The following is a 21,747-nucleotide window of genomic DNA, read 5'->3' as shown; positions in this document are numbered from 1 at the left end:
CAGCATCCCTCTTTTGTCTTCTCTCCTCTCTCACTAAATGCAAAGTTGGTAGGGAATCTCTATGAATGCTTGGCTCCAGCTGAGGGAGAGGTAAGAGGCTGCTTTCCATGTGCTTTGCCCGAATGAGAGTGTGTGTCTATGTGGTCTCTACTTGTGCATGGTTTCCTTCAAAGGTGTCATTTTAAGCACCCCACAAATCACTTAAGGCTGGTTGTTCATGCTTTGGATCAGCGCCTCCCTTTTCAAAACGTCGTCATTCATTTTTACCTGCTCATCTCATGCTTTTGCAGTGAAGAGTGTCATTTTTGTGCTTCATCCACCATTTCCCGAAACTTCACTGTTCCTTTTGCCAGTTGGAACCCCTTCAGTCTTAATCCAAACTCCACACAGCCTGCATAGAAGAGTTTAGAGTGCCATATGCCTGAATCTACTCTCCACCTGCCTGCTTAACCCTGTTATTATCACAAACCTGGCTCTTATCTTAAACTCCACTTTGTCCTGCTGTGCACCGTCACCTAAACGCCTCCCGTATATCCTGTAGAGTCTATGGAAGTTCATATTTTAGAGACCACAAAATAAGAAAAAGAAAACGGTGCCGTGGTCAGTGAACTTCTTTGTAAAGCTTGTCAAGGACTTTGTGTTAAATAACATCTTGTAAACAATATTTCAAACATAACGTATTTCCATATTTTGCTTTGTCGTGTGTTGATGTTTGTGTTGTTTCCAGGACTCGGAGGGTGTGGAGATTATGCTGGGAGTTTGTGCAAGTGGCCTACTCATCTACAGAGACAGGTTGCGGATCAACAGATTCGCCTGGCCCAAAATCCTCAAAATCTCCTACAAAAGGAACAACTTCTACATCAAAATCCGGCCCGGCGAGGTAAAGCTACGTTATGAAGATACTGGAAATGACTTTCTTGCAGCAGCAAACATAAACTTGAAACCTTTTTTAAATTGTGTATCAGCTATAAAGACCAATAATTTAAATTCTAACACGTGTTGTTGCCACTACATTCATAATACCCCATCTCTGCTATGTGTGCATTGTAGTCTGTAGCTGATTTATTTTGGAAATATGAATATAAAATTAGGGCAGGGAATTGGGTGATTGTAAAATGTGTCATTGAGATCTGTGGCAAAAGATAGTGACAGCACTGGGATTTCACTATGCTTAAACTAAAAAAATACATATTTATAGAGCACTTTTAAAAATCCACAACACAAGGACAGCAAAAAAGCAGTCATGGGCCTGATCATGCCATCCATTATACGCTTTATTTGACTTGATTGCTAAGTCGAATGGTGGGATGGAGGTATGTTGGTGTGCACTTCCTCTTGCTTGGAGACTAAAGCAATATTCTGAAGAGCAATGGACCTCTCAGCTGGAGTAGAGAGAGACTGAGTAACAACAACTTAGCTCTCAGTTGCCTGGCTGGGCGTCTGCATTCAGCCAGTAGCTACTAAAAACCCTGTGGCAGCAGTGGGTAGCACTTCTTCTGGACTTCATGAAACATCTCTAAGAGCTGATGAGTTTTTGAACAACCTCCAGGGTTAAGAATATAATGGAACCACTATATGTAATTTAGAGGCAGATGATTTTAACTTTGATTTATTTTTGAATGGCTGCACTTCTAAATATTGAATGCAGCTTTACCATTTATTGCTCTTAGCTTTTGCAAGTATTAAACAAAGTAAGGCATCTGCATTTAAACTAAAGCTGTCTTGTTTAGCATGTTTGTTTCAAAGGTTTTCAAAGGGGACACTAGATTGCACACAGTCAGTCAAACTTCAGGGATGTCAATCTGTCTGGTTAGGATATGTTAACCAGTGTGAATTCATTTCCTCTACCTTGGTGCACAGTGGCAACAACAAGACAAGCACCAAAAAAGAGAATTGTTTTGCGGGTGGTGGCAGCAAACCATTGCGCCTCCCGTCATCTCTCCTGATTACTTTTGGTTTTCACTTGTGCCCTTGTCACTGGTGATAGCATGACCTGCTGGTACCTGCAGCCCTGTCAGGTTGCACAGGTAGTGCAGCTCCTCCAGGATGGCGCATCCATACGTGCTGTTGCAAGAATGTTTGCTGTGTCTCAAGAGTATGGACAAAATACCAGGAGATGTGCTCGTGCACCCTTCATCCTGTTTCTCCTCACATAAAGCAGCAGATGCTTGTTGTGCAGCTGGGTTGAAGCTCTTCAGTCCAACTCTCCCTTAATAGCCCCCATTTCCTCATATCAGACAGCAAAAGTCTGTAGCCACCACCATTCCCTTTATGTGGGCTGTCTTGTTGTTGCTTCTTCAGTGCACTTGTAATCGCTTTGATTTGCACAAAAACAGATGAAGCAATGGTTTCTGCTTCACAGTGTCACCTTATTTTATTTATTTTTAGTAGTTTGCTATTTTTAAGCTTAAAAATAGCAAACAACTAACAACAGTTACATTTAGAAGCAAGCAGGGTTGTAGCTCCTCGACAACGATACTTTAACATCAGCTTCCTTCTAAATGTGACAGTGCTTAGTTGCTGGATTTTTCAAAGTGCATGTACTTTTACTGCAAAGGGAATTAATTTCAGTGTCTAGAGCAACCGGGGAGAGCGTTTATCGGTGTCTCACACACACACACACACACACACACACACACACACACACACACACACACACACCATCCGTACCACTGATACTCTGAGGAAACTTGACTCAAACGCCATCAAGCTTAACTTTACTATATTTAGTACTTTCAAAAGCTAACCGTAATAATGAAAGTGACTTCATGCAGTAATTTGACAATAAATCAACAGTTCAGTTACTGTTTCATGTATGAAAGAGGAATGAAACCAAACATTCCTAGAATAGTTGACATCAGTTCTTGCAGAAATCTCATGAAGTAGAGAAGAGTCAATAACTGCTGCTGCCTCTGGGCATCTAGCAATTACTGGCTAAGTTCAGCAACGCTTTGGGGAAAAAGAAAGTTGGGCGAATTTCCTTCTTTGTTTTCAAATGTTAATAATGAATTGTGTTCACTTAAATTATCAAGCTAGAATGCAAAGCAGTTATCCTTTTAATTAAAAACAAATACCTTATAAAAACACATTAATATGATTAGGGGGAAAAGTAATGAAGTGTGATTGTCAAAGGGATCTCCATGGTGACTCATACCACAGCATTTTGTCTCACTTGCAGTTCGAGCAGTTTGAAAGCACGATTGGTTTCAAGCTTCCAAATCATCGTGCTGCCAAAAGGCTCTGGAAAGTCTGCGTGGAACACCACACCTTCTTCAGGTAAGAAAAAGCAACAGACCTGTGATGAGAACACAGCATTGAGAAGTTTTAATTATAAATAATATGTGCACCTCGGCAGCTCAAGCTTATTCTCCACTCAATACCATGCATAATGCATTGTTTCCCAAATGAATTTGTGAATCAGACATGTGATCGTACAGCTTTGTCGGCACAGATTTACTGCTAATCATTATACACTAATTCATGTCGTGAGAGAAGCATCGTCCAGACTCTTAATAGTTGTTGCCGTTTGGAAAACATGCGAAGTTTGTTCATTTAAGCAAAAAAAAAAAAAGGGAGGTTTTGAGTAGCGTGACATGCCCCACTGCTCTCTGGGGAATGTCCACTAAAGTAGCAGTTAGCGTTTCAGAGCACTATGCTTAAATCTGTGTTTTTATTTTTGGTTTGAATAATGTGAGTGTTTGTAACTTCTGACAGGCTCGTATCCCCCGAGGCACCCCCAAAGAAGTTCCTGACTCTCGGCTCCAAATTTCGCTACAGCGGCAGAACACAGGCTCAGACACGCAGGGCCAGTTCTCAGATCATCAGACCTGCTCCGTTCTTTGAACGCACCTCCAGCAAACGCTACAACATGTCCCGCAGCTTAGATGGAGGTGAGGTGTTGGTTTTTCAGCTTATTTTGAGGACAGAGATTCTTGGAAGTGTTTCTGTACAAGAGGAAGTTGCTATGCCTCGGGAAAGTGGAAAAAAAAAATATTTGCACCTGAATGTTAACGTAGCTGTTAAATTTTTGGTGCATGTTTAGCAGCACAGTGACAAATGCATAAAGGATATAATAGCAGCAATGTCCAGGAGCAAATCAAAGCTTTTTCACAGTGAATGACATGCAGTTGGCCATCACATCCATCTTTGTCCTCTGGTGTTTCAGCTCCAATTATGGAGAACCACGAGACCCTGATGAAGGACAATGCTGTTGACGGGGAAGCCAAAGTCATTGCCAAGGGAGACATTATCACCACTGTAACAACTGAGAAAAAAGCAGAGGAAGAGAAGGCTGAGGAGGGGGACGCTAAGAAGGACACAGCAGAGACACCAGAACCTGCTGCCACATCACCGCTCAGACAAGACACAAAGGTAAGTTGCTGTCCACATTTAGACTTCAAGGACTTCAGAGACATTGGATGTTTTCTGTTTGATTCAGAGAGGTGCTACACGTGAAAGACTAAGATTGTTTCTTAGAAGCTGCAGTTATTATGTTTTAAGCCCTTTCTGAGATTTTAATTTTGCTTTCTTTCTTAATAGACTTCTTCTTGGCTGATGAGAATTTCCCACTTGCTATCAGCTTAACCCTCTGCAGTAGACAAAGCCTAAATGCTTTTTCTCATTTTCTGTGCGCTTTACTAATTAGCTTTTCTTTTCTTGTTTTTCCTTTGACCCTCACACTATACTCGTGTGTGCTCATGCTTATTCGTCGCCCCCTTCCTTTCCCCTACACACACACGGCCATCTCTTCATTGTCATTTCCCTCCGTCAGTGCACCCCTCATGCATTCACATCTGACCCCCTCCGTTCTGAGCTCTCGCTCCCTTCATCCCCCATTTCATCAACTAAAGTACGGCGCAGGCACAGGGAGAACGCCCGCAAGCGGGCTTCATCAGTCAGTCCAGTCAAGAGCAGTACCGGGTGCCGCCGCCGGCAAGCCCGCGCCGACCATAAAGCCGCCCTGCTGGAGGAGCAGGCTCTGCTTTTGTCAGCCCGCAAGCAGAGGCTGGAGCAGGGCAAGAGCCGGGGCGGCACGCTCTTCTCCTTCTCCCTGCACCTGCCCGACCTGTCGTCCATCCTAGATGAGGATGGCTACATCACATTCCCTGACCTGTCAGAGATGCGCTTCCTTCCTGAGTGTGCGCAGAACTTCCTCCCCATTAAGTCACCTTCACTCATCCCCTGCTTCCTTTTCATCTTCTTCTTCCTGCTTTCCACTTCCTTCTCTGTGCCCTATGCCCTCACCCTCTCCTTCCCGCTGGCGCTGTGCCTCTGCTACCTGGAGCCCAAGGCAGCCTCCCTGACCGCCTCCCTAGCCCAGAGTTACCATGACCATGACAGTTCAGAGGAAGAGGAGGTGTGTTTTGCGGACGCCTGTATGTTCCAGTACCCGCCCCTGGCTTAGAATGACAGTCCATAATATCGGTTAACCCCTTACCGTGTCCTCTGCCGTTTCACCAGTTCAGAGCCGACCTGGAGACTGTGTCTGTCCCAGTGTCTGTCAGTCTCCTACTTTCAGAACCTCATCTCTGCCCAGTCACATTCATCCTGTAGACTACATCCTCATCAGCATCACGAGTACACGGAGATGAACTTGCAAGTCTCACCATTTCATATTTGATGTATGTTTAAAGAGAGGGTTAGACACAAATAGTCAGGGACATTAAGAGCTTCTGAGCTGCTTCAGTGACACGTTACCATGAACTCTCACTGAAGGAAAAAAAACAGTTCATCATGTGACTGTTTCACTATCTGAATGAGCACATTGTGTTTACAGATTATGAGTATCAGAAGAAGTCACCTGTCTTCATTTAGTCACTAATCCTTCACCAAACCCCACAAAGAAAAACACGGCTTTTGTGGCTAACCCATCTCAGTGTTATCATGTACATTCAGGGCTTTTATAGATTAAACCGTGATCCATACCAGCTGCATGGGAACACATCCATATATATCTGCACTCAGTCTCTCTGCATTGCGTCCAGAAGAGCAGCACTAATTAAAATGAATCATTCAAACTGAACATCAGCTGAAAAGGGCACGGAGTGTTTCGGTGAAGAGGCTTGCCATGTGGAGTGCAAAGATGTGCTACCTTTCCCTCAAGCAGCACTCTTTGCAGTCACCAATTATGAGTGTAGTGTAATACACGCTGTGATGCAGAGAGACGGTGACAGATAAATGCATCCTAATCACTCCAGCATGCATGACGTGAGAGGAGGGGGAGGGCCTGAAAGTCAGGTTACTGTTCGGCAACAAATTTTTACTGTCAAGTGTTTTGTGTTTGTACAGTGACTACACAGCAAATGTCATATCCACATGGAGTGATTGACATAAACCAGGATGTAGCCTCACGTAATCACAAATTTGTATTATTGATTTAAAAAATATATATCAAATGTTACCCTGAAATGTCAAAGTGACTGACCGAAGGTTTCATCTTCCTCTGAGTCTGTTTTGCTTCTGCTTATTTTTCATTTGCTTTTTAACTGTTTGTTTTGTGGTTGTTCTTTTGCAGAACGTATCTGCAGTATTGTCTAATAATCTGTAGCTGACAGTGCAAACAGCCAAATGCATTTCCATCTTCCCCATTATTGTGGCTATGAAGAATTTCTGTAGAGCATAAATGCAAATAGTCAAAAGTTCACAAGTTTGGTTGTTCTTGTTTTTCTTGCTTTCGACTTGGACCCGTTTGGGTGTGTCTGTGAATGCAGACTGACAGCGAACAAACTGATTTTGCCTTTGATGGAGAGATGACCGCTACAGAGGTTTGTACACAAAGAAAACCATCATAATTAAGGCATGCAGGAAATACAGAATAAAAAGGAAAAGCAAGGAAGTGCCGGTGAATTATAGGTCTGGTAACCACTGAAACGTTTTTGCGAAAATGCAAAAGTCGTGTATGTCGTGCTCTGGATCTTGTTATGCCATTTTAGTTCCTTCCCTTTTTTATGTATTAAAATGCATGTCACAGTATCTGCACTTTTATCTCTTTATCAGTCTTTTCTACAGACTCCATTAATACTGACTGTTGGCTAAGCCCTGCACCTGTTGCAGTGTCTGTTGATGATAGACTTTAATTTGTAATACCTAAAAACAAAAGCGTTTTTTAAACGAAGAGGATTTCAGACAGGCTTGTGTCTGTCTGATTTCATCATCTGAAGTGAAAAATATTGCCAGATTCTGTTAGCTTAAGCTCCTGTAATACGCTCATTTTGGCCATAAAGGGGGAGACATAACCATCCCAAACTAATTTGGATGTTTCTATCTAATCGCTGCTGAAGTCTGGCAGCATCAGAAATAGCTGTTGCTAGAAGCTAATGGCTAAATACTGGTGGTTACACTTAAAGTCAGAAAAGAGAGCTTTTTAAAGAAAAACTCATCACACAAGTCAACGTCCACTTGGTTTGTGGATGTTGGTAATACTTGTTCATTAATTTAAGAATAAGCTCAATAGCTGTGTAGTATAGAGCAGAGAAAGTCACTGTTTATTCAATTTCTTCCACTTTTTGATTTGGAAAGTTCAAATGAAATCAGCTGCCTGATAAAACTTGCTGTCAGTCCTTTTAAACCTGTGGAAAGATCCAAAGGTGGACATGGCTGCAGTTCCTTGTTACATATTTTGTCGTGGACTGTAGTTGTTCAGAGCCGGGGATTAGCTAACTGTCAGTTTCTGTTCATTATCTTTACCCGTTCCTTCCCTCTCTTACCTCTGCTTGCTTGTCCTTGTTGCTCGCTTTCTCTTTCCCTTCACCTGTTTTTTCCATCTGCGTCTCTTCTTTAATAGCGCATTACTGTCTTGTCTCACTGTCTCTATGCTTTCCTCCTTACTTGCTGCCAGTCTGAAGCAGATGAGGACTCTGAGATGCGGACGCAGGTACACCGGGCTTGCTTCGCAGCCCTGCTCAGTGCATCACACCGACATCAGATGCACTGAGCCGCTCACAAATCAGCCATCAGTCATTTTGTTCAATCCATCTGCCTTCGCTTGCCTGTTGCTGCTGCTGCTGCTTCTCACTATCATACCTTACATCAGACTCTTGCTTAAATCCACTGCGCAGACTTCTGCTGCTTTTTTTGTGGAGTCGTGGTTATGTTTAATTTCCTGCTGTTGCTACACCCAGGACTCAGATTTCAGTTTTCAAGGTTCTTCATAACCTGTGACTTTTCAGTGCGTTGAAGCTTACCCTCATTTTTCAGTCATACTGCACAAACAAAGGCTCCCAGTTTCTCCTAAAACTATTTTGATTTTAATAAAGCATCTAATTCCCTTATTTACAGTTCCTCTCCCCCTTTCTTGTCTTTGCAGTATAGTTTCATAAGACGAGTAAAAGGGGAAAACGTTTTTATCAGACATAGTAATCTGATGCTAGAGGTTGGTAAGAAAAAAAAAAAAATGCATGACTGAAATGTGCATGCAGGTTACTTTGGTAAGAGGAAACCTAACTGGTAATCGAAGTGGTAACAGATGTGTCTAACTGATGAGTGGCTGCTAGTATTTGAGATTTTGGGGAGTTAGACTTGCTGTGAGCATCCAAATGCATTCTTATGACAAAACAGGCTAAGTTGAAATAGGTCATTATTAACCTTGAATGAGATTTGGGAGTGTTCTTCTTAACTAAACCTATGAAACTAAATCTGTAAATCTCTGCATGAAACCCGTTTCCCCCCCCCCCGAAAATTAAGCTAGTCTTAAATGCTTCTTTAGCATTTCAGTACAAGCTGCTACTTTCTTAACAGCTGCCATGTGGGTGTACCTTTTTTTTGCTTTTGTTTTGCGTTTTGTGCTAGCTGCTGCACAGGTAGCCTGGACAAAGTCCTAAACAGGCCTGTGAACAATAAGTATGAAGAGCCGAGGAAGCAAATAATGCAACTGATTTAGGTCTGCGGAAGTTTACGTCGCAGATCTTTTCCGAGCTGCATTTTATGCTGTCCGCGTATTTTTGGTAATTCTTTGAAAATGCAAGCTACCATTGCGTACATGAAGCATGGCCGTCGTTCCCTCCGCGCTGCTCCTGCCCTCATCATTGTATCACGGTTGATCGGCCACTTTAGGACACAGAGCCTCCGGCGGAGGTCGTCAAGCACCAAACCAACATCAGCGAATTGAAGCGTTCCTTCCTGGAGACCGACGGAAGCATCACCACGCCCGGTCTGACAGAGTGGGAGAAGAGACTCTCCTCGTCCCCTATGCGCTCACCTAGATCGGATGAGGCACCAATGATAGAGCCGCTGGAGCTGGATGTAAGCTGCAGCACCACAGCAGACTGAATGATGGCATGTGTGTGTAGAGCATGACATCACCAAGGAGATTTCCTTTGGTTTTTTTGCTTTAAAAAAAAAAAAAGTAGTCAGTTCAGGATTTAGTGCACATTGACTCATAAAGCAGTAAATTTAATATTCATAATGAGCCTAGATTTTTTTTTTCTTCTCAAACTGTGCAAGTGTGGTCACACATTTTGCATCCTAAATGGTTTTAGTGCATATGAAAGGAGACGATGGGCACCTTGACAGAGGAGAATTATCTGTAAAGTTATTCAGAGCTGAATAAAGTTAATTTCAGTGAGTGTGTTTCTCTTTCCCTCTTATCAGCTCATGTCTTCGGTAACTGATTATCATATTAATTTGTCTCGGTAATGGATGATGAAGTCATTAATCAGTGGTGTGATTGTTGTGCTCAGTGACATTATGTGCATTTTTATCAGAGTTTCTCCTTTACTTGTGATGTGTAAAATTATCTGATGGACTTGCACAGGACAAATGAGCGGCACTAATTAAAGTCTGAAGACGAGTCACTGACAACCAGTGTGTCTGACTAAAATGCAAGAAGGTGAAGGAGCTTTAGGATCCAGAGTTGCCACAATGGAACATGCGGTTCCACTGGTTCTGTCCGTTCTTGTATTTTTCTTGAATATATGTGACTTTCTTTAAATGTCTATTTATGTTTTGTTCCCTCTGCAGACTAAAGAAGATGAGCCAGCAGCAGATGAGACAAAAGAGGAGGTGGAACCTAAAATCACTGAGGTAAGCTGCTTCCACTGAGTTAATATTGAACATGTGTGAGACTTGTTGTTTTGGGTTTTTTTTTTACCTTTATCTATGTGGAGTTACTTGTAGCTTGTGGTTCTTTGAAAGAACAGTGTTTCTGTCAATTTCTGCTTTTTTTTTTTTTTTTTTTTTTTTTTTTCTCCCAACACTCTCTAAGCTTTCTTTGGCCACTGTTTGAAAGCTTTTAAAACTTCCTTTTTGTCTTTTCAAGTTTAGAAACTGCTAAAGACTCATTAGTTCTTATAGTGACAGTATCTCTGTCTCTGCGCAGGGACACTTGAACTTGCAGCTCTTGGAGAAATTGAAGTGTGATTACTAAGAGCTGCAAATTGCCTGTGGTCGTTGAGAGTAGGACGCCGTTGTGGTGCAAATGCATGTTTTTTCCAGATTTGATTGTAGTTGAACAAACCATTAAACTGTTGTAAGAATTTAAATTGACTTGACCACATCCACAAAAGTTGGTTAGCAAATCACAGAAAAACAATAGAAGAAATCATAAATTAAACCTATGGCCAGTGTTTGGGACTGCCCAGTCTTTAAATGTACTGAAATATGTAAAATTGGGATTTAAGTTTGTTTAGCAAAAGGTGTGTGTGTGTGTGTGTGTTTTCTCCTTGTGCGTTCTTTATTTCTGCTGTGTATTGGCTTTGTCATGTCCTCTGTCTACTAACTTGAACGATCCATGTCCAATAAGCCAAGTGTCTCCCCAGGCAGCAGGTTATCTGGTGAAATGTGTGGTGGATAGTATGACAGCTGATGGGCCCACCTCCTCTGGGCCTCATGGGATTAGTCTGTCAACCACTATGGACGACGACGTCTTTATGGACGGGACCCTGAGGGAGGTGGAGGAGAAAACCCCTGAGTCCCAGGACGATGTGTCAGAGAGGTTGGTGGTGAAGGTCAGCCCCGGAGCTATGAGACAAGAAGTGTCCCAAGCCATCAGCGACAAGAAAGGGACGCTAATTATCCTGAAGGACGCCGAGGATAAATCAGACACTGAGGGCAAAGAGAAAAGTGCTGTCCCTGGAGAGTTTAAAGCTGATGAGCATGTAATGCGGATGGCTTCTAAAGAGGAAGAAATCCCCAGAGCAGACACTTCAGTTGTTACAGAAGCTCAAACTACAGCCGCCAAGATGCTGAGTCCGAAGGTGGAGATAAAAACAGACAGCATGACTCAGATTAAAGGCATTGACTCGCCTAAGAAGGCTATGGCATCATGGATCTCTGAGGAGGTGAAGACGGAGACTCCAGAGTTCATCAGTGTGTCAACAAAGGAAGTAAAAGATATGAAGACTTCTGATGGACTACAGGAGAGAGCAGAAATCTTCACTTTCAAAGAAGTCCAGTCTGAGCAGTCAAAGTCCAGCCTGACTCAGATTACAGTTTCTGAATCTTCAACTACATCTTTAGTTGTGGTACTGTATGAAAACTAAAAGTAACTATTCAGTTTTGGCTGCCTCCCCTCATATCTCCACCACCACCACCCGCTGCCTAGCCCCATTTACTGCCTTCACTCCAGCAGCGACCAAACCGGTCTAATAACTCAAGTCCCCGTGCATGGCTAACAGTCCCTTAACACCTAGCGTTTACACGCATTCTTGCCAAACCGCTGGTTTCTGTTGCAGTCGGGCCTGCTGCTTCTTTTTCAGTGCAGCTGCTTTGGGTTTGTTTTTGAGTTTTGTTGACAGCTAACAGCTTGCCTTACAGTAGCAGCTAACTCCCGCAGCTGATAAAGGAAGAAATTGGGTCTCTGTCTGTTTCTACAGCTCTGCTAAGCGACACCATTTCTTTCTTTTGGTTCCGTTATCAGTTCCCTGAAAGCGGTGACTTCATAGCCCTGGCTCGGTGCCACTGCTGCAGCTTTCATCCTCCAAAATCCCCTCTGCCTCATAAACAGGTCTGGGGGGGGAATTGTATGGATCTACCCGAGAAGAGATTTCACTGTTCTTGTGGAGCAGTTTTGAAAAGCAGATTAGTGGAAATTTGCTCCTAGTGGATTTAGTGATTCTAAAACCGGATTTTTGTTTAAAGGATTTAGGATTTGTCATAAGTCAGCACATTTAATAAGTTACATAATGGTATTCCATACAATCATTACATTATTTACTTTTCAGTCCCTTTTTTCCTTTTCCATGCTCTCTCCTTTGGCTCTTTAAATCCAGACTGTGACTTTTGACTGTTCCCTCTTCACCTCTCTCTCTGTTCTTGTGTCCATCCATCTTCCTGTCCCATTAGTCTACGTTGGAGTGTGTTTCCTCCTCTCAAAAGGTGACCACTGCTCTCTGGCCCTTACAGTAAATAAGTATTGGAACACAGGTTGTATGTAATTGTTGTACTGGTTGTACACGTGCTCATAACTAACAGTTGTTTCCCTTTACAGGTTTGAATTTGCCCTGTGTGTTTGAATTTTGACATTATCTAATGGTATAATTATCATTCACAGGCACCAGCTGGTCAGGAGGAGAAACCGGTGATAGAGACGGAGGCACTCCCAGCCAAGTCTGCAGGGCCAACGGTAAATATCCAGACCACAGAGGCTGTACAGGCCGAGCAATCGCACCCTACAGCAGAGCTCACAGCTGCAGTAGTGTTAGCAGAGGCTGCTAAGAGGGTACTAGATTATGCAGTAATGCCACAATCAGAAATGTGTGGCTGTAGGGTAGGAGATGAAGAGTCAGTTTTTCCTGACTGTGCCACATTCTTAAAAAATGAGCCAAGGGCATCTTTGCAGGTGAAGGCAGAGAGGCAGCCAGTGGCAAAACATTTGGGGGTAGATGAAAATGCTGGGGAGCTAAGCTTAACAGATGTAGAGGTGGAGGCACCGATGTTAAAAAAATGGCAATGATGGGTTCAGATTTACTCTTCCTGTTTACATTAGTGGTTATGGAAAGCAAGGAGAGCTGCCTTTAACAGAGGAGGAACCTGATGAAGAAAAAAACAAGAGATTTTTGGAGTCTTTAGAAAAGAAGTTTGCAGCTTTTAAACATGCAGAGGGAGAAGAAGCATACAGAAGTGAAGAACAGGAGGGTCCAGTTCTCTGATGAGGTACAATTTTTCAAAGAAGAATTCCCCGTAAAGACAGAAGATGGTATGGAGGTGGATGAAGAGGTGGTGGAATGTTTTCCAGTGGCCCCTGAGTGTACAGAGGATGACTCAAAGAAACTTTCAGAGATGTCAAACCGTTTGCCATTTGAAAAAGAGAAATACTACCATGTTAAGATGGAAAGCCCAGAAGATGAAACGGAGGAAGCAGAGGTTAAACCCTTGGCTGTAAAGAAGGAGTACATCACAAGTATGACAATAAAGAAGTGAATTTGCAAAAAATGGAAGAAAATGAGTCAGAAGGGAGAGGAGACATGATGGCATCAGAAGAAATTGTAGAGGGCAAAACACTGGAAAAAGAAACTGAGGTGCGAGGCCAGACAAGCCCACACAAAGGGACTCGATCTGAACTCCTTAGATCACACACACCAGCTTCCAATTCGCCTTCTGCTGTGCCTCGGTTGGAGGTAACATTGCATAAGCTTCAGAGGCCTCAGCCTCATTATTACAGACTCACCATCTACCCCCGCATCACGGCCCGCCACTAGTAATCGATCTAGCTCTGCCAAACGCATGGATTTATTTCTCAAGCTCCTAACTCCACAGTTTGTTGCTGTGCAGATCAGCTGACCTTTTAATTGATGTGGTGCACACACTTGATAGAAAACTTGTGATTCCCGTTCTTCAGTGTCCTCCCCTGCACTGGATGAGGGACTAACACATGACTGCATGCTCTTTTAGAGATCTGAGGCACTCGGTGACCATCCTTGGCTTAGCTTATTAGCATGCGCTGCTTATTTTAGTCAATGTGATTTACTTATTTTAAGAACAGAAGCACACAGTTAACAGTGAACACCTGTAGCATTTGATTTCAGGCATAACAAACGGCTCAGGTAGGGTGCTTTTCATAATGCTGGTCTTCCCCTGCAGGCATTTATTCGTCCCTGTTTTGTGTATTTGTCAAACAGAGTCCCGAAATTACCGCAGTGGCTACCAAAGACATGCCCGTGATCCACACTGAGACAAAAACGATCACCTATGAAGCTGCAGAGGTACATGTGACCACAATGTGTGACTGTCGTAGTTATTGGATGGCAGTGATTGAGAAATAGTGTACGAGTTGGTATAAGAAATTTAGCAGTAGCAACAGCAGGATTTGAGGTGAACTGACAATCATGTTGCTTAAACATGCCGAAGATGCAGAGCAGCACTCGTTCACTGAGGGGAGTGTTTGCATTTGCCTGGGAGGTCAAATATTAACCCGACTTTTAGCGCCATTTTGCTCCCCACTACCTCTTGTGAGAAATGTTTGTTTTGAAGCTTAAAGCTGGATTGTGTTGAGCTGCTAGTTTCTGACTATCATCTGCTTGGTGAGCAGCCAGCATTTAATGGAGAACAGTTATCAGAAACGCAAAAAGAAAAAAGGTAAAGCAACTGCCTGCTGTGACAGCAGACGACCAGTGAGAGCGAGTCAAAACACTGAAGTTACTGGAAAGTCTGAGCAGTAAGAAATGAGATAAAAACACATTTTTGAAGCTTTGTAGAGCTGATGGGAACTGCAGCGGTTGGAGTTACTGCAGCTTTAAAGCTCAACTATAAATTTTCATGGATTAGCGATGGATTAAGTCAGCGTTTGTTAAATGGGGTACTCGCATCCCTTAGGCATGCTTTTAAAAACTGCAGGGGGGTAAGTATGTCTACCTCTGCCAAGGATGTTATGTGATTGGTTCAGTTTGTTTGTTTGTTTTTAGCAAAATTACTGGAAAAGTTTTGAAGGGATTTGCATTAAAATTTCACCAGAGGTGGAGCTTGGCACAACTTGGTGTGATTACCTGATGCAGTCAATCTGGATCCAGGAATATTTGGAAGGATTCTGTAACATTGCTACATGGGGCAACATTTAATTATTTATTTAGTACAAATATTACTGATTACTGGGTTACTGTTAAATGTGAAGTGTGTCACTAGTTGCTTTCCTGCCACCAAGAGAGACAAAGATTCTCACACAAGACAAACAGACTCACTGGGCTGAATAAACATGTCAGTGTTGGTACATTACTGGGAAAATGAGAAGCACTTGATTAAATAATTGTGCATAATATGTGGCTCACTTAAAACCACCAAGAGTTATCGTCTGACCTGCAGTTTGTCTCACTGTTTGTCTTCAGCTGCAGACTTGGCTGAAACACACTACCTGCACAGCAACAGACACACACAGTTATCTACTATATGGTGGGAAAAGTCAACATGTAGCACAATCCAGATAATTTTCTCAGGAGTTAGTTGAGGCTGAAACGTAATTGAAAAAGAACTAAACGTGAATGAGTTTGAGCTTTGAGGTTTCCACTAATCAGTATTTATTGGAATTTAAAGAAGGTAGTACTGCTGCTGTGTTTGGATGGTTTTATGTGCAGTGCTCATATAGAGTGTTTTGGGTATCAACAGGTTGAGACTAACGGTGATGCAGACCCCGGAGTGTTGCTGAGTGCTCAGACAATAACCTCAGAGACCACCAGCACCACGACAACCACACACATCACAAAGGTCGGGGCACATCTGTTGTTGCTTTAGACCAGGGGTGTCAAACTCAAATACACAGTGGGCCAAAATTCAAAACTGGAACAAAGTCGCGGGCTAACATTAATATTTACTGGAAAAAAAAAAAAATCTTCCTCTAGATATAAGAATGAATCTTTTCTTTTCTTAGTTTGGCTGAAAAACTGAATATGGAACAAGCAAAGCTTAATACTAAATAATATATATATTAGCTGTATAACACCAGTAGGCCAGCTCTAATAGTAATTTGGTATGGCTTCGCGGGCCAAATGTAATTAGGCTGCGGGGCAAATTTGGCCAGAGTTTGACACCTATGCTTTAGACTCTTCACGCTTGTTGTACATCTGAGCGTCTCTCTTCTTTCTGGCAAGTTTCAAACCTGAATCGCTGAATAAGCCGGGAAAGTGTTCTCATCAAGTGATCGCAAGTGTGTGCCTGCCCAACGGGATGAAAACAGATGCATATATCCATCCCCTGGTTTTTATTTTCATGAGTTATTACAGTTTTGTTTTTATCGGTGCTTTTAGTATTGTTATTATTAGTATTATTATTATTATTATTATTATTATTATTATTATTATTATTATCATCATCATTAGTATTATCATCAGCTGCTTAAGCTACAAAAAAGGTCAAACAAGTTCAGATACCTAGATTAAGACTTTCTTATGACGAGCTGACAGATGGGAGTATTGCAGTGATTTTATGTGTTTTCTGTTGGTCAGACGGTGAAAGGAGGCATATCGGAGACAAGAATCGAGAAAAGGATCGTTATCACCGGAGACGCAGACATCGACCATGACGAGGTCTTTTAGTCCTTTCATACTGTTTCTCTGCTTACCCATACTCATTATTTTTTCTCTTTCTGCAAAGCTGATTATTTGATTGTGTGGTAAATTAAAAAGGTCAAGTGCTGAGCGGTGACTTAGTAACCGTCAGGATATTTAGGACAGGAATGGGCTAACGTGACATTTTAAACAAATTAACTCATCATATGGCTTAACAAGTTCTGGACGTATAAGAAATGTGACTAAAAATGACTTCCCTGTTGGCATACTGACTTACAATCCAACATCCCCGCTCCCTCCCTGCCTTTCTCCGTTCTCTGTCTCCCCCTGGTGATCCCTTTTGGCACTGCACTCCCGTATGTAGGCTCTGGCTCAGGCCATAAAGGAGGCTAAAGAACAGCACCCTGACATGTCAGTGACCAAAGTAGTGGTACATAAAGAGACAGAGATCACGCCAGAGGAGGGGGAGGACTGAACCAGGTAAGACAGCAAGGCCCCAAGTCCCGATCCCGGCGCTGTCCTGTTTAGTCTGGTTTTTAATTTGGTTGAACTGGGCTTTGTTTTTCTTGTTTGTTCTTTCAAGCTGGTTTCCTCTCTTAGGCATGCTGCTTTTCCATCAGCACTTCTTCTCACTGGTGCAGATAGCCCTGTTTCTGTGGTACTTACAACTAATGCATCATGCTGCTGTCATTTCATTCCCCTCTGCAGGGAAAAGGACTGAAGATGCATGTGTGCACACAGGCCGGATATTACAGTCTCAATTCGTAATGACAAGGCTTAAAAACATTTACAGTAATGCTGCCGGCAGTCTCATGCAATCTAGTGCAATATGGCTACAACACTTCCCTCTGCTGGAGAGAAACACAATGAACTTTTATTTGAGAGCTACAGCCATGTACTGTGTGTTTAAAGATGTCTTTACTCCCTTTTTTTTAAAGATATTTTGTAAGTTTAAATTGCTGTGCTAATATTACAGTTTTCTAAATAAGTGTATTCTTCTCTAAATGTTTATTAGACACACATGTGGAAAAATGTTTGAAATTATGCCTGCATGTTGCGAAACATTGAGTGAAAAGATCTTCCATATATTGTTCTGCCTGCATTGTGGTAGCTCACAAAGAGCACAGGCAGGGATGAGCGATTAAATTCCGGCTGAACCGGCTTCCGCTCCGAGCCTGCGACTGCAGACGCGCCCGTATGGACTGAAATCTGATCTTGAGTGCACACAGATGTGCTTTGGTCTATTTTCAACTCTGCTCTGTAAATTTGAAATTATATATGTTAGCTGAAGAAATCCTTGTGTACCCAGTTGTACAGGTCACAAAAAAAATTACATTTGGAGAAATTCATTTTTAGGGCTTTTTTGAAACTACTGAATATGCATGTGACATAAAATATCAGATTTAATCTGATTTGAAAGTTGTTCACTAATTGTTCTTTTAAAAACTCTATGAAATGTTTGTGACACAAAGGCGAAAACTGCAATAATTTTGCAGCAGACAGCAGCCTGCTTTTCATGGAAATGAACACCAGAGCCTGGGGTTCATCCCTGAGATGATTCTAGGGCACACTGTGACACACTTCTGCTTTCAGTTGCACTTCCCTGTTTTTGCACGAAGGGAAAAATAGGTCAGCAGTCCTTATGGCGTTTCAACAAACTCTGCAAATACAGCCATTTGTGTTTCAACTTGTCCACTGTGGGTATTGTGAGGATTTTCTCATGTGTGGAGCTGTTATAAAAGAACCTTGCATTTCACTGCAGCACAGCATGTCATTCTAGTTGCCTTCTCTCAAGCATTTATAGTCTCTGGAAAGTGCTCGCTGTCAAGTTTTACTCTAGTTCACCTTTTGGCAGTGAAACTTGTTCCTTTATCCTTTGACTGAAACGGTCCCAAGGCGCTGCGTTTGGGATGAGCGAGCGTGCATGTGTGTGCTTGTGTGACTCACCAGATGGGAATGCTTGACTTTGTTTCTGCAGCCTTGCCCTCAGTTCTGTGTTTGCGTGTGTGCTGTCTTATCTGAGTGTGCTTGAACAGCTCTGTTAACATGATAATAAATGTTTGTAGTGTTTTGGGTAGTTGTTGTTTCCCTTGGGTGCTAGATACACACAGAGTGGTGGTGCAACCAGAAAAATTGGAAATCACCTTTTTTTTTTTTTTTTTTGTTTCTCATGTTAGGAACACGTCCACAATGAAGTCAAAATGTAACTTTTTTTGTTTTAAATTGCGTGAGATAGTTTCCTGTTTATATGCAATTTAATGTGGGTGTGAAGGATTTGATATCAACAGGTGGTGACTCAAGGCCTAGCTGTATACAAATGTTGGCCAATCGTAGCCGTAGGGGGACCAGTAAGGGCGATAAAGTGTGACACAGTCTGACACTGGAAAAGAAGATGAAGGTGAACAAGTTTGACATTGCAAGCCAAAATTCTGGTTTTCCTTGTCCACATGTAAACACAGAACAGAGTTTCTGGGGGGTGGGGGAAAGCTCTATTTTCTGTGACCTAAAATGATGTTTACGTGTGGATGAAAGGCCAAAACACATAGAATAAAGCCATGCTTTCCAAAATTCCCACGTGCATGCAGACAGACTGTTAGCAAAAAAATATACAGCCCAGCCTCAGGACAGATTGAAAAAGTGAAATGTGACATGGACACAAATCGCCTGTGACGGTCAACACAACCTGGAAACAAATGTCAGTTGGAAGCATGTTTACTTCCCGCAACAAAAACTGTTATGAGATGCCTTAGACGGGCGTCTTCATCAGGACAATGATGATTTCTTTTTTTCTTTTCTTTTTTTTTGGTGGTTTATGATGGTTAAAAAAACAAAACAAAAAAAAACAAATCGGTAGCTGTCAAACTGTGAAGCGCCACAGGTAAAAACAAACAAACATGTTCTTCTTAAGGGAAAATAAACTAGTTTGTTAGTGTTACTATGTGATTTTAATGATTCCTAAATATTCCCTCCCCTTAACCAATAAATCAATGAGTGAAGATATAAGTAATGATAGCACCTAACTTTTTAAAATAACTTAAAAAGGCAATATTATAAGCTACTTTTTGAGCTATTAGTGATGCGCTTGTTGTTTTTAACTTATTTACCAGCTGTCACTAAAAAAATACCTCAACTTTTCTAAAGTCTCCTAACCTAATAAAGTATAAATAACATTAAACATCACCAACAGGTGTAAATAGTTCAAATATTTACCACTTTTGACTGCTATGCAGATGTTTATGATTATTTGGTATTTGGACTTTGCATTCTTATTGCATTAGCATTTGTTGCATTTATGATATTTTAGAGCCATAATAACTGAAGTTGTTTAGTTATTGTTTACTTATTTCAAGTACCAACAAAGTGGAACTGGGTTTAAGTGGAGGCAGTTTTAAATACAGTAAATAAAATAATAATTCTTAGTCGGGGGGACTAATGATAAATCATTTGTGTGTATACATCCGTGCTATACATCTGTGCTAGCTACTGTAATTAAAGTTCAGGGAAATTGGGTCTAAAGTGAAGTTGTTGGGGTTTTTTTCTAAAAGCTACAAGCAGCTGCTGGTTGGGTAAAAGAGCCACATGTTTGAGACCCCTGGTCTAAACACGTGTAGGAGTTGTTGAATCCGTTGTCGGGATGGTACTTTTGTGGATTTCCTGTTGCCCGACTAGCCTGTGTGTATCTGTCTTGTATATTTGCATTTTTCTAACTTCTCTCTGAGCGTCTGTTTAACTTAACTGCCTTAAGCTGAAGTGAGGCTCATTTTCACTCTTTGGCAGAATGAACAGTGGCAGTAAATGTTCAGCTTACAGGATTCACTGACTTCTATTTCCTCTCCTCTTACAGGAATAACTCTGAGGGCTTTTTTTTTTTTTTTTTTTTTTAAAACCTCTGCACCCTCCCAGAATCCAGCATCCAGAACTCCACATATAACGTCGGGACTCTCAGAAGACTAGAAAGGCCTCCTACTCTCCAAGTGCTGCAGCTCCGCCGCTAGTCACAGCCATCATCTGCAAAACAACTAAATGCATTTTGCATGAGAAGGAAGCAACGTTGCATTATCAAACAAGATTATACAGAAAACCATGTGATTCTCCAAGTGGTTCCTCAATCCGTCTGCACGCCAAATCCCTGTGTGCAGCAAGCAAAACCTTTTGCTTTCACTGCCTTATATGACTTTGATGCATTTTTATGATTATTGAGAATAATTATTGTAGCAACGTTTTATTTATGAAATAAAGCCATCACTCCGGAAACTTAAAATCGCTGTAGGCTGTATATGTTAGAGAGCGTACACTATTTAACCTCGCAGTAGAAGTGCCAACGTTATTTACAAGCAAGCATCGCCTCATTCCTTCAAACAGCTCCGTGGTTATCCAGCAGGTATGTCACTACAGAAATCACTACAGCTACGTACTGTACATATCAAAGCTTTCCTAGGAAAATAGCAAATTATCTTTCAAAGTTGATTTTTTTTTTTTTTTTTTTTTTTGTCATGTCTACTTGAATAGCATTTTCCTTTATATCAGTGTTTCATCATTTCTCATTGATTCCCCCACTTCAAGGTTTTTAGAGACTATGTCCTGGCAAAAAAGTCAAGGAATCAAAGGTTTCTGGGCATGAAATGGATTTTATTTGCCTGTGGAGGGTTTGTTTTTTCTCCAGGGTAGATGATCAGCTGCAGCACAAGTCCCAGGTTTGTGTGACTGTGAGGCAAAGGGTTCAGACTGGCGAGCTCTCCCCTGATTTACATTCAAAGCCAAGAGAGATCTATAATCCCCCTCCACTTTCGCCCACCCTGAACACATCAGCTGTGTTGCCCCCCTTTTATCCATTCTAATGTATCCAAAAAAATGAGTATTATTGATGTACAGCTGTGTTTTCCTCAAAAAGGTGCAACAAAAGTGGCAAGTGCATTTGTTTTGTTTTGTTTTTTTTAATTTGCTGGTCTCTTCTAAAATAATAAAAACCACCACAGTACTGAAACCTGTGTCAGCACTCATTTATGCCTCTTTAAGTATCAGTTTTTGTCATCTCCAAATATAGTTAAAATAGTGGAAATATGATTGAATAGTTGTGCTAATTTTAAATTATGTGTAACTTTGATTTTAATTTGATATTAAATTGTTAAATCTTAAAGTTTCACTTTATGGAAATATGCTAAAATCAATTAGGCTGAGCACACGGCAGAAACGGATCGATCTTTAAGCGGTAAAATCAAACTTAAGCAGGGTGAAATGATCTAAAAATGACATAATTAAAGTTAAATTAATGTTTAAATATGATGATGGGAGGCGGTTGAGGCTGTAAGCTGCAGCC

General features: G+C 41.7%; 1 protein-coding gene across 8 annotated transcripts in view; it reads left to right on the top strand.

Annotated features, from left to right (window-relative positions):
* LOC120724122 (protein 4.1-like) overlaps nucleotides 1-21,414 on the top strand; it is a 43,831-nt gene extending 22,417 nt beyond the window's left edge. The window contains exons 9-26 of one of the 8 annotated variants that reach the window (XM_040016107.1): nucleotides 46-90; nucleotides 728-880; nucleotides 3,179-3,276; nucleotides 3,715-3,890; nucleotides 4,166-4,371; nucleotides 4,772-5,356; nucleotides 6,711-6,764; nucleotides 7,838-7,873; nucleotides 9,052-9,240; nucleotides 9,958-10,020; nucleotides 10,755-11,459; nucleotides 12,280-12,312; nucleotides 12,488-12,559; nucleotides 14,055-14,138; nucleotides 15,532-15,630; nucleotides 16,368-16,448; nucleotides 16,795-16,910; nucleotides 20,275-21,414. In XM_040016107.1, coding sequence (XP_039872041.1) covers nucleotides 46-90; nucleotides 728-880; nucleotides 3,179-3,276; nucleotides 3,715-3,890; nucleotides 4,166-4,371; nucleotides 4,772-5,356; nucleotides 6,711-6,764; nucleotides 7,838-7,873; nucleotides 9,052-9,240; nucleotides 9,958-10,020; nucleotides 10,755-11,459; nucleotides 12,280-12,312; nucleotides 12,488-12,559; nucleotides 14,055-14,138; nucleotides 15,532-15,630; nucleotides 16,368-16,448; nucleotides 16,795-16,905 — 2,790 coding nt within the window. In that variant the 3' untranslated portion in view covers nucleotides 16,906-16,910; nucleotides 20,275-21,414. Of the gene's footprint in view, nucleotides 1-45; nucleotides 91-727; nucleotides 881-3,178; nucleotides 3,277-3,714; nucleotides 3,891-4,165; nucleotides 4,372-4,771; nucleotides 5,357-6,710; nucleotides 6,765-7,837; nucleotides 7,874-8,305; nucleotides 8,372-9,051; nucleotides 9,241-9,957; nucleotides 10,021-10,754; nucleotides 11,460-12,279; nucleotides 12,313-12,487; nucleotides 12,560-14,054; nucleotides 14,139-15,531; nucleotides 15,631-16,367; nucleotides 16,449-16,794; nucleotides 16,911-20,274 lie in introns of all 8 variants that reach the window. The other 7 variants (XM_040016160.1, XM_040016115.1, XM_040016125.1 and 4 more) reach the window with 7 other exon arrangements.
* Nucleotides 21,415-21,747: the final 333 nt, after the last annotated feature.

This window comes from Simochromis diagramma, unplaced genomic scaffold (assembly GCF_900408965.1).
Source record: "Simochromis diagramma unplaced genomic scaffold, fSimDia1.1 OVJJ01000205.1, whole genome shotgun sequence".
Lineage (NCBI taxonomy): Eukaryota > Metazoa > Chordata > Actinopteri > Cichliformes > Cichlidae > Simochromis > Simochromis diagramma.
The sequence above is the reverse complement of the archived record's forward strand: the minus strand, read 5'-3'. Positions and strand labels throughout refer to the sequence as shown.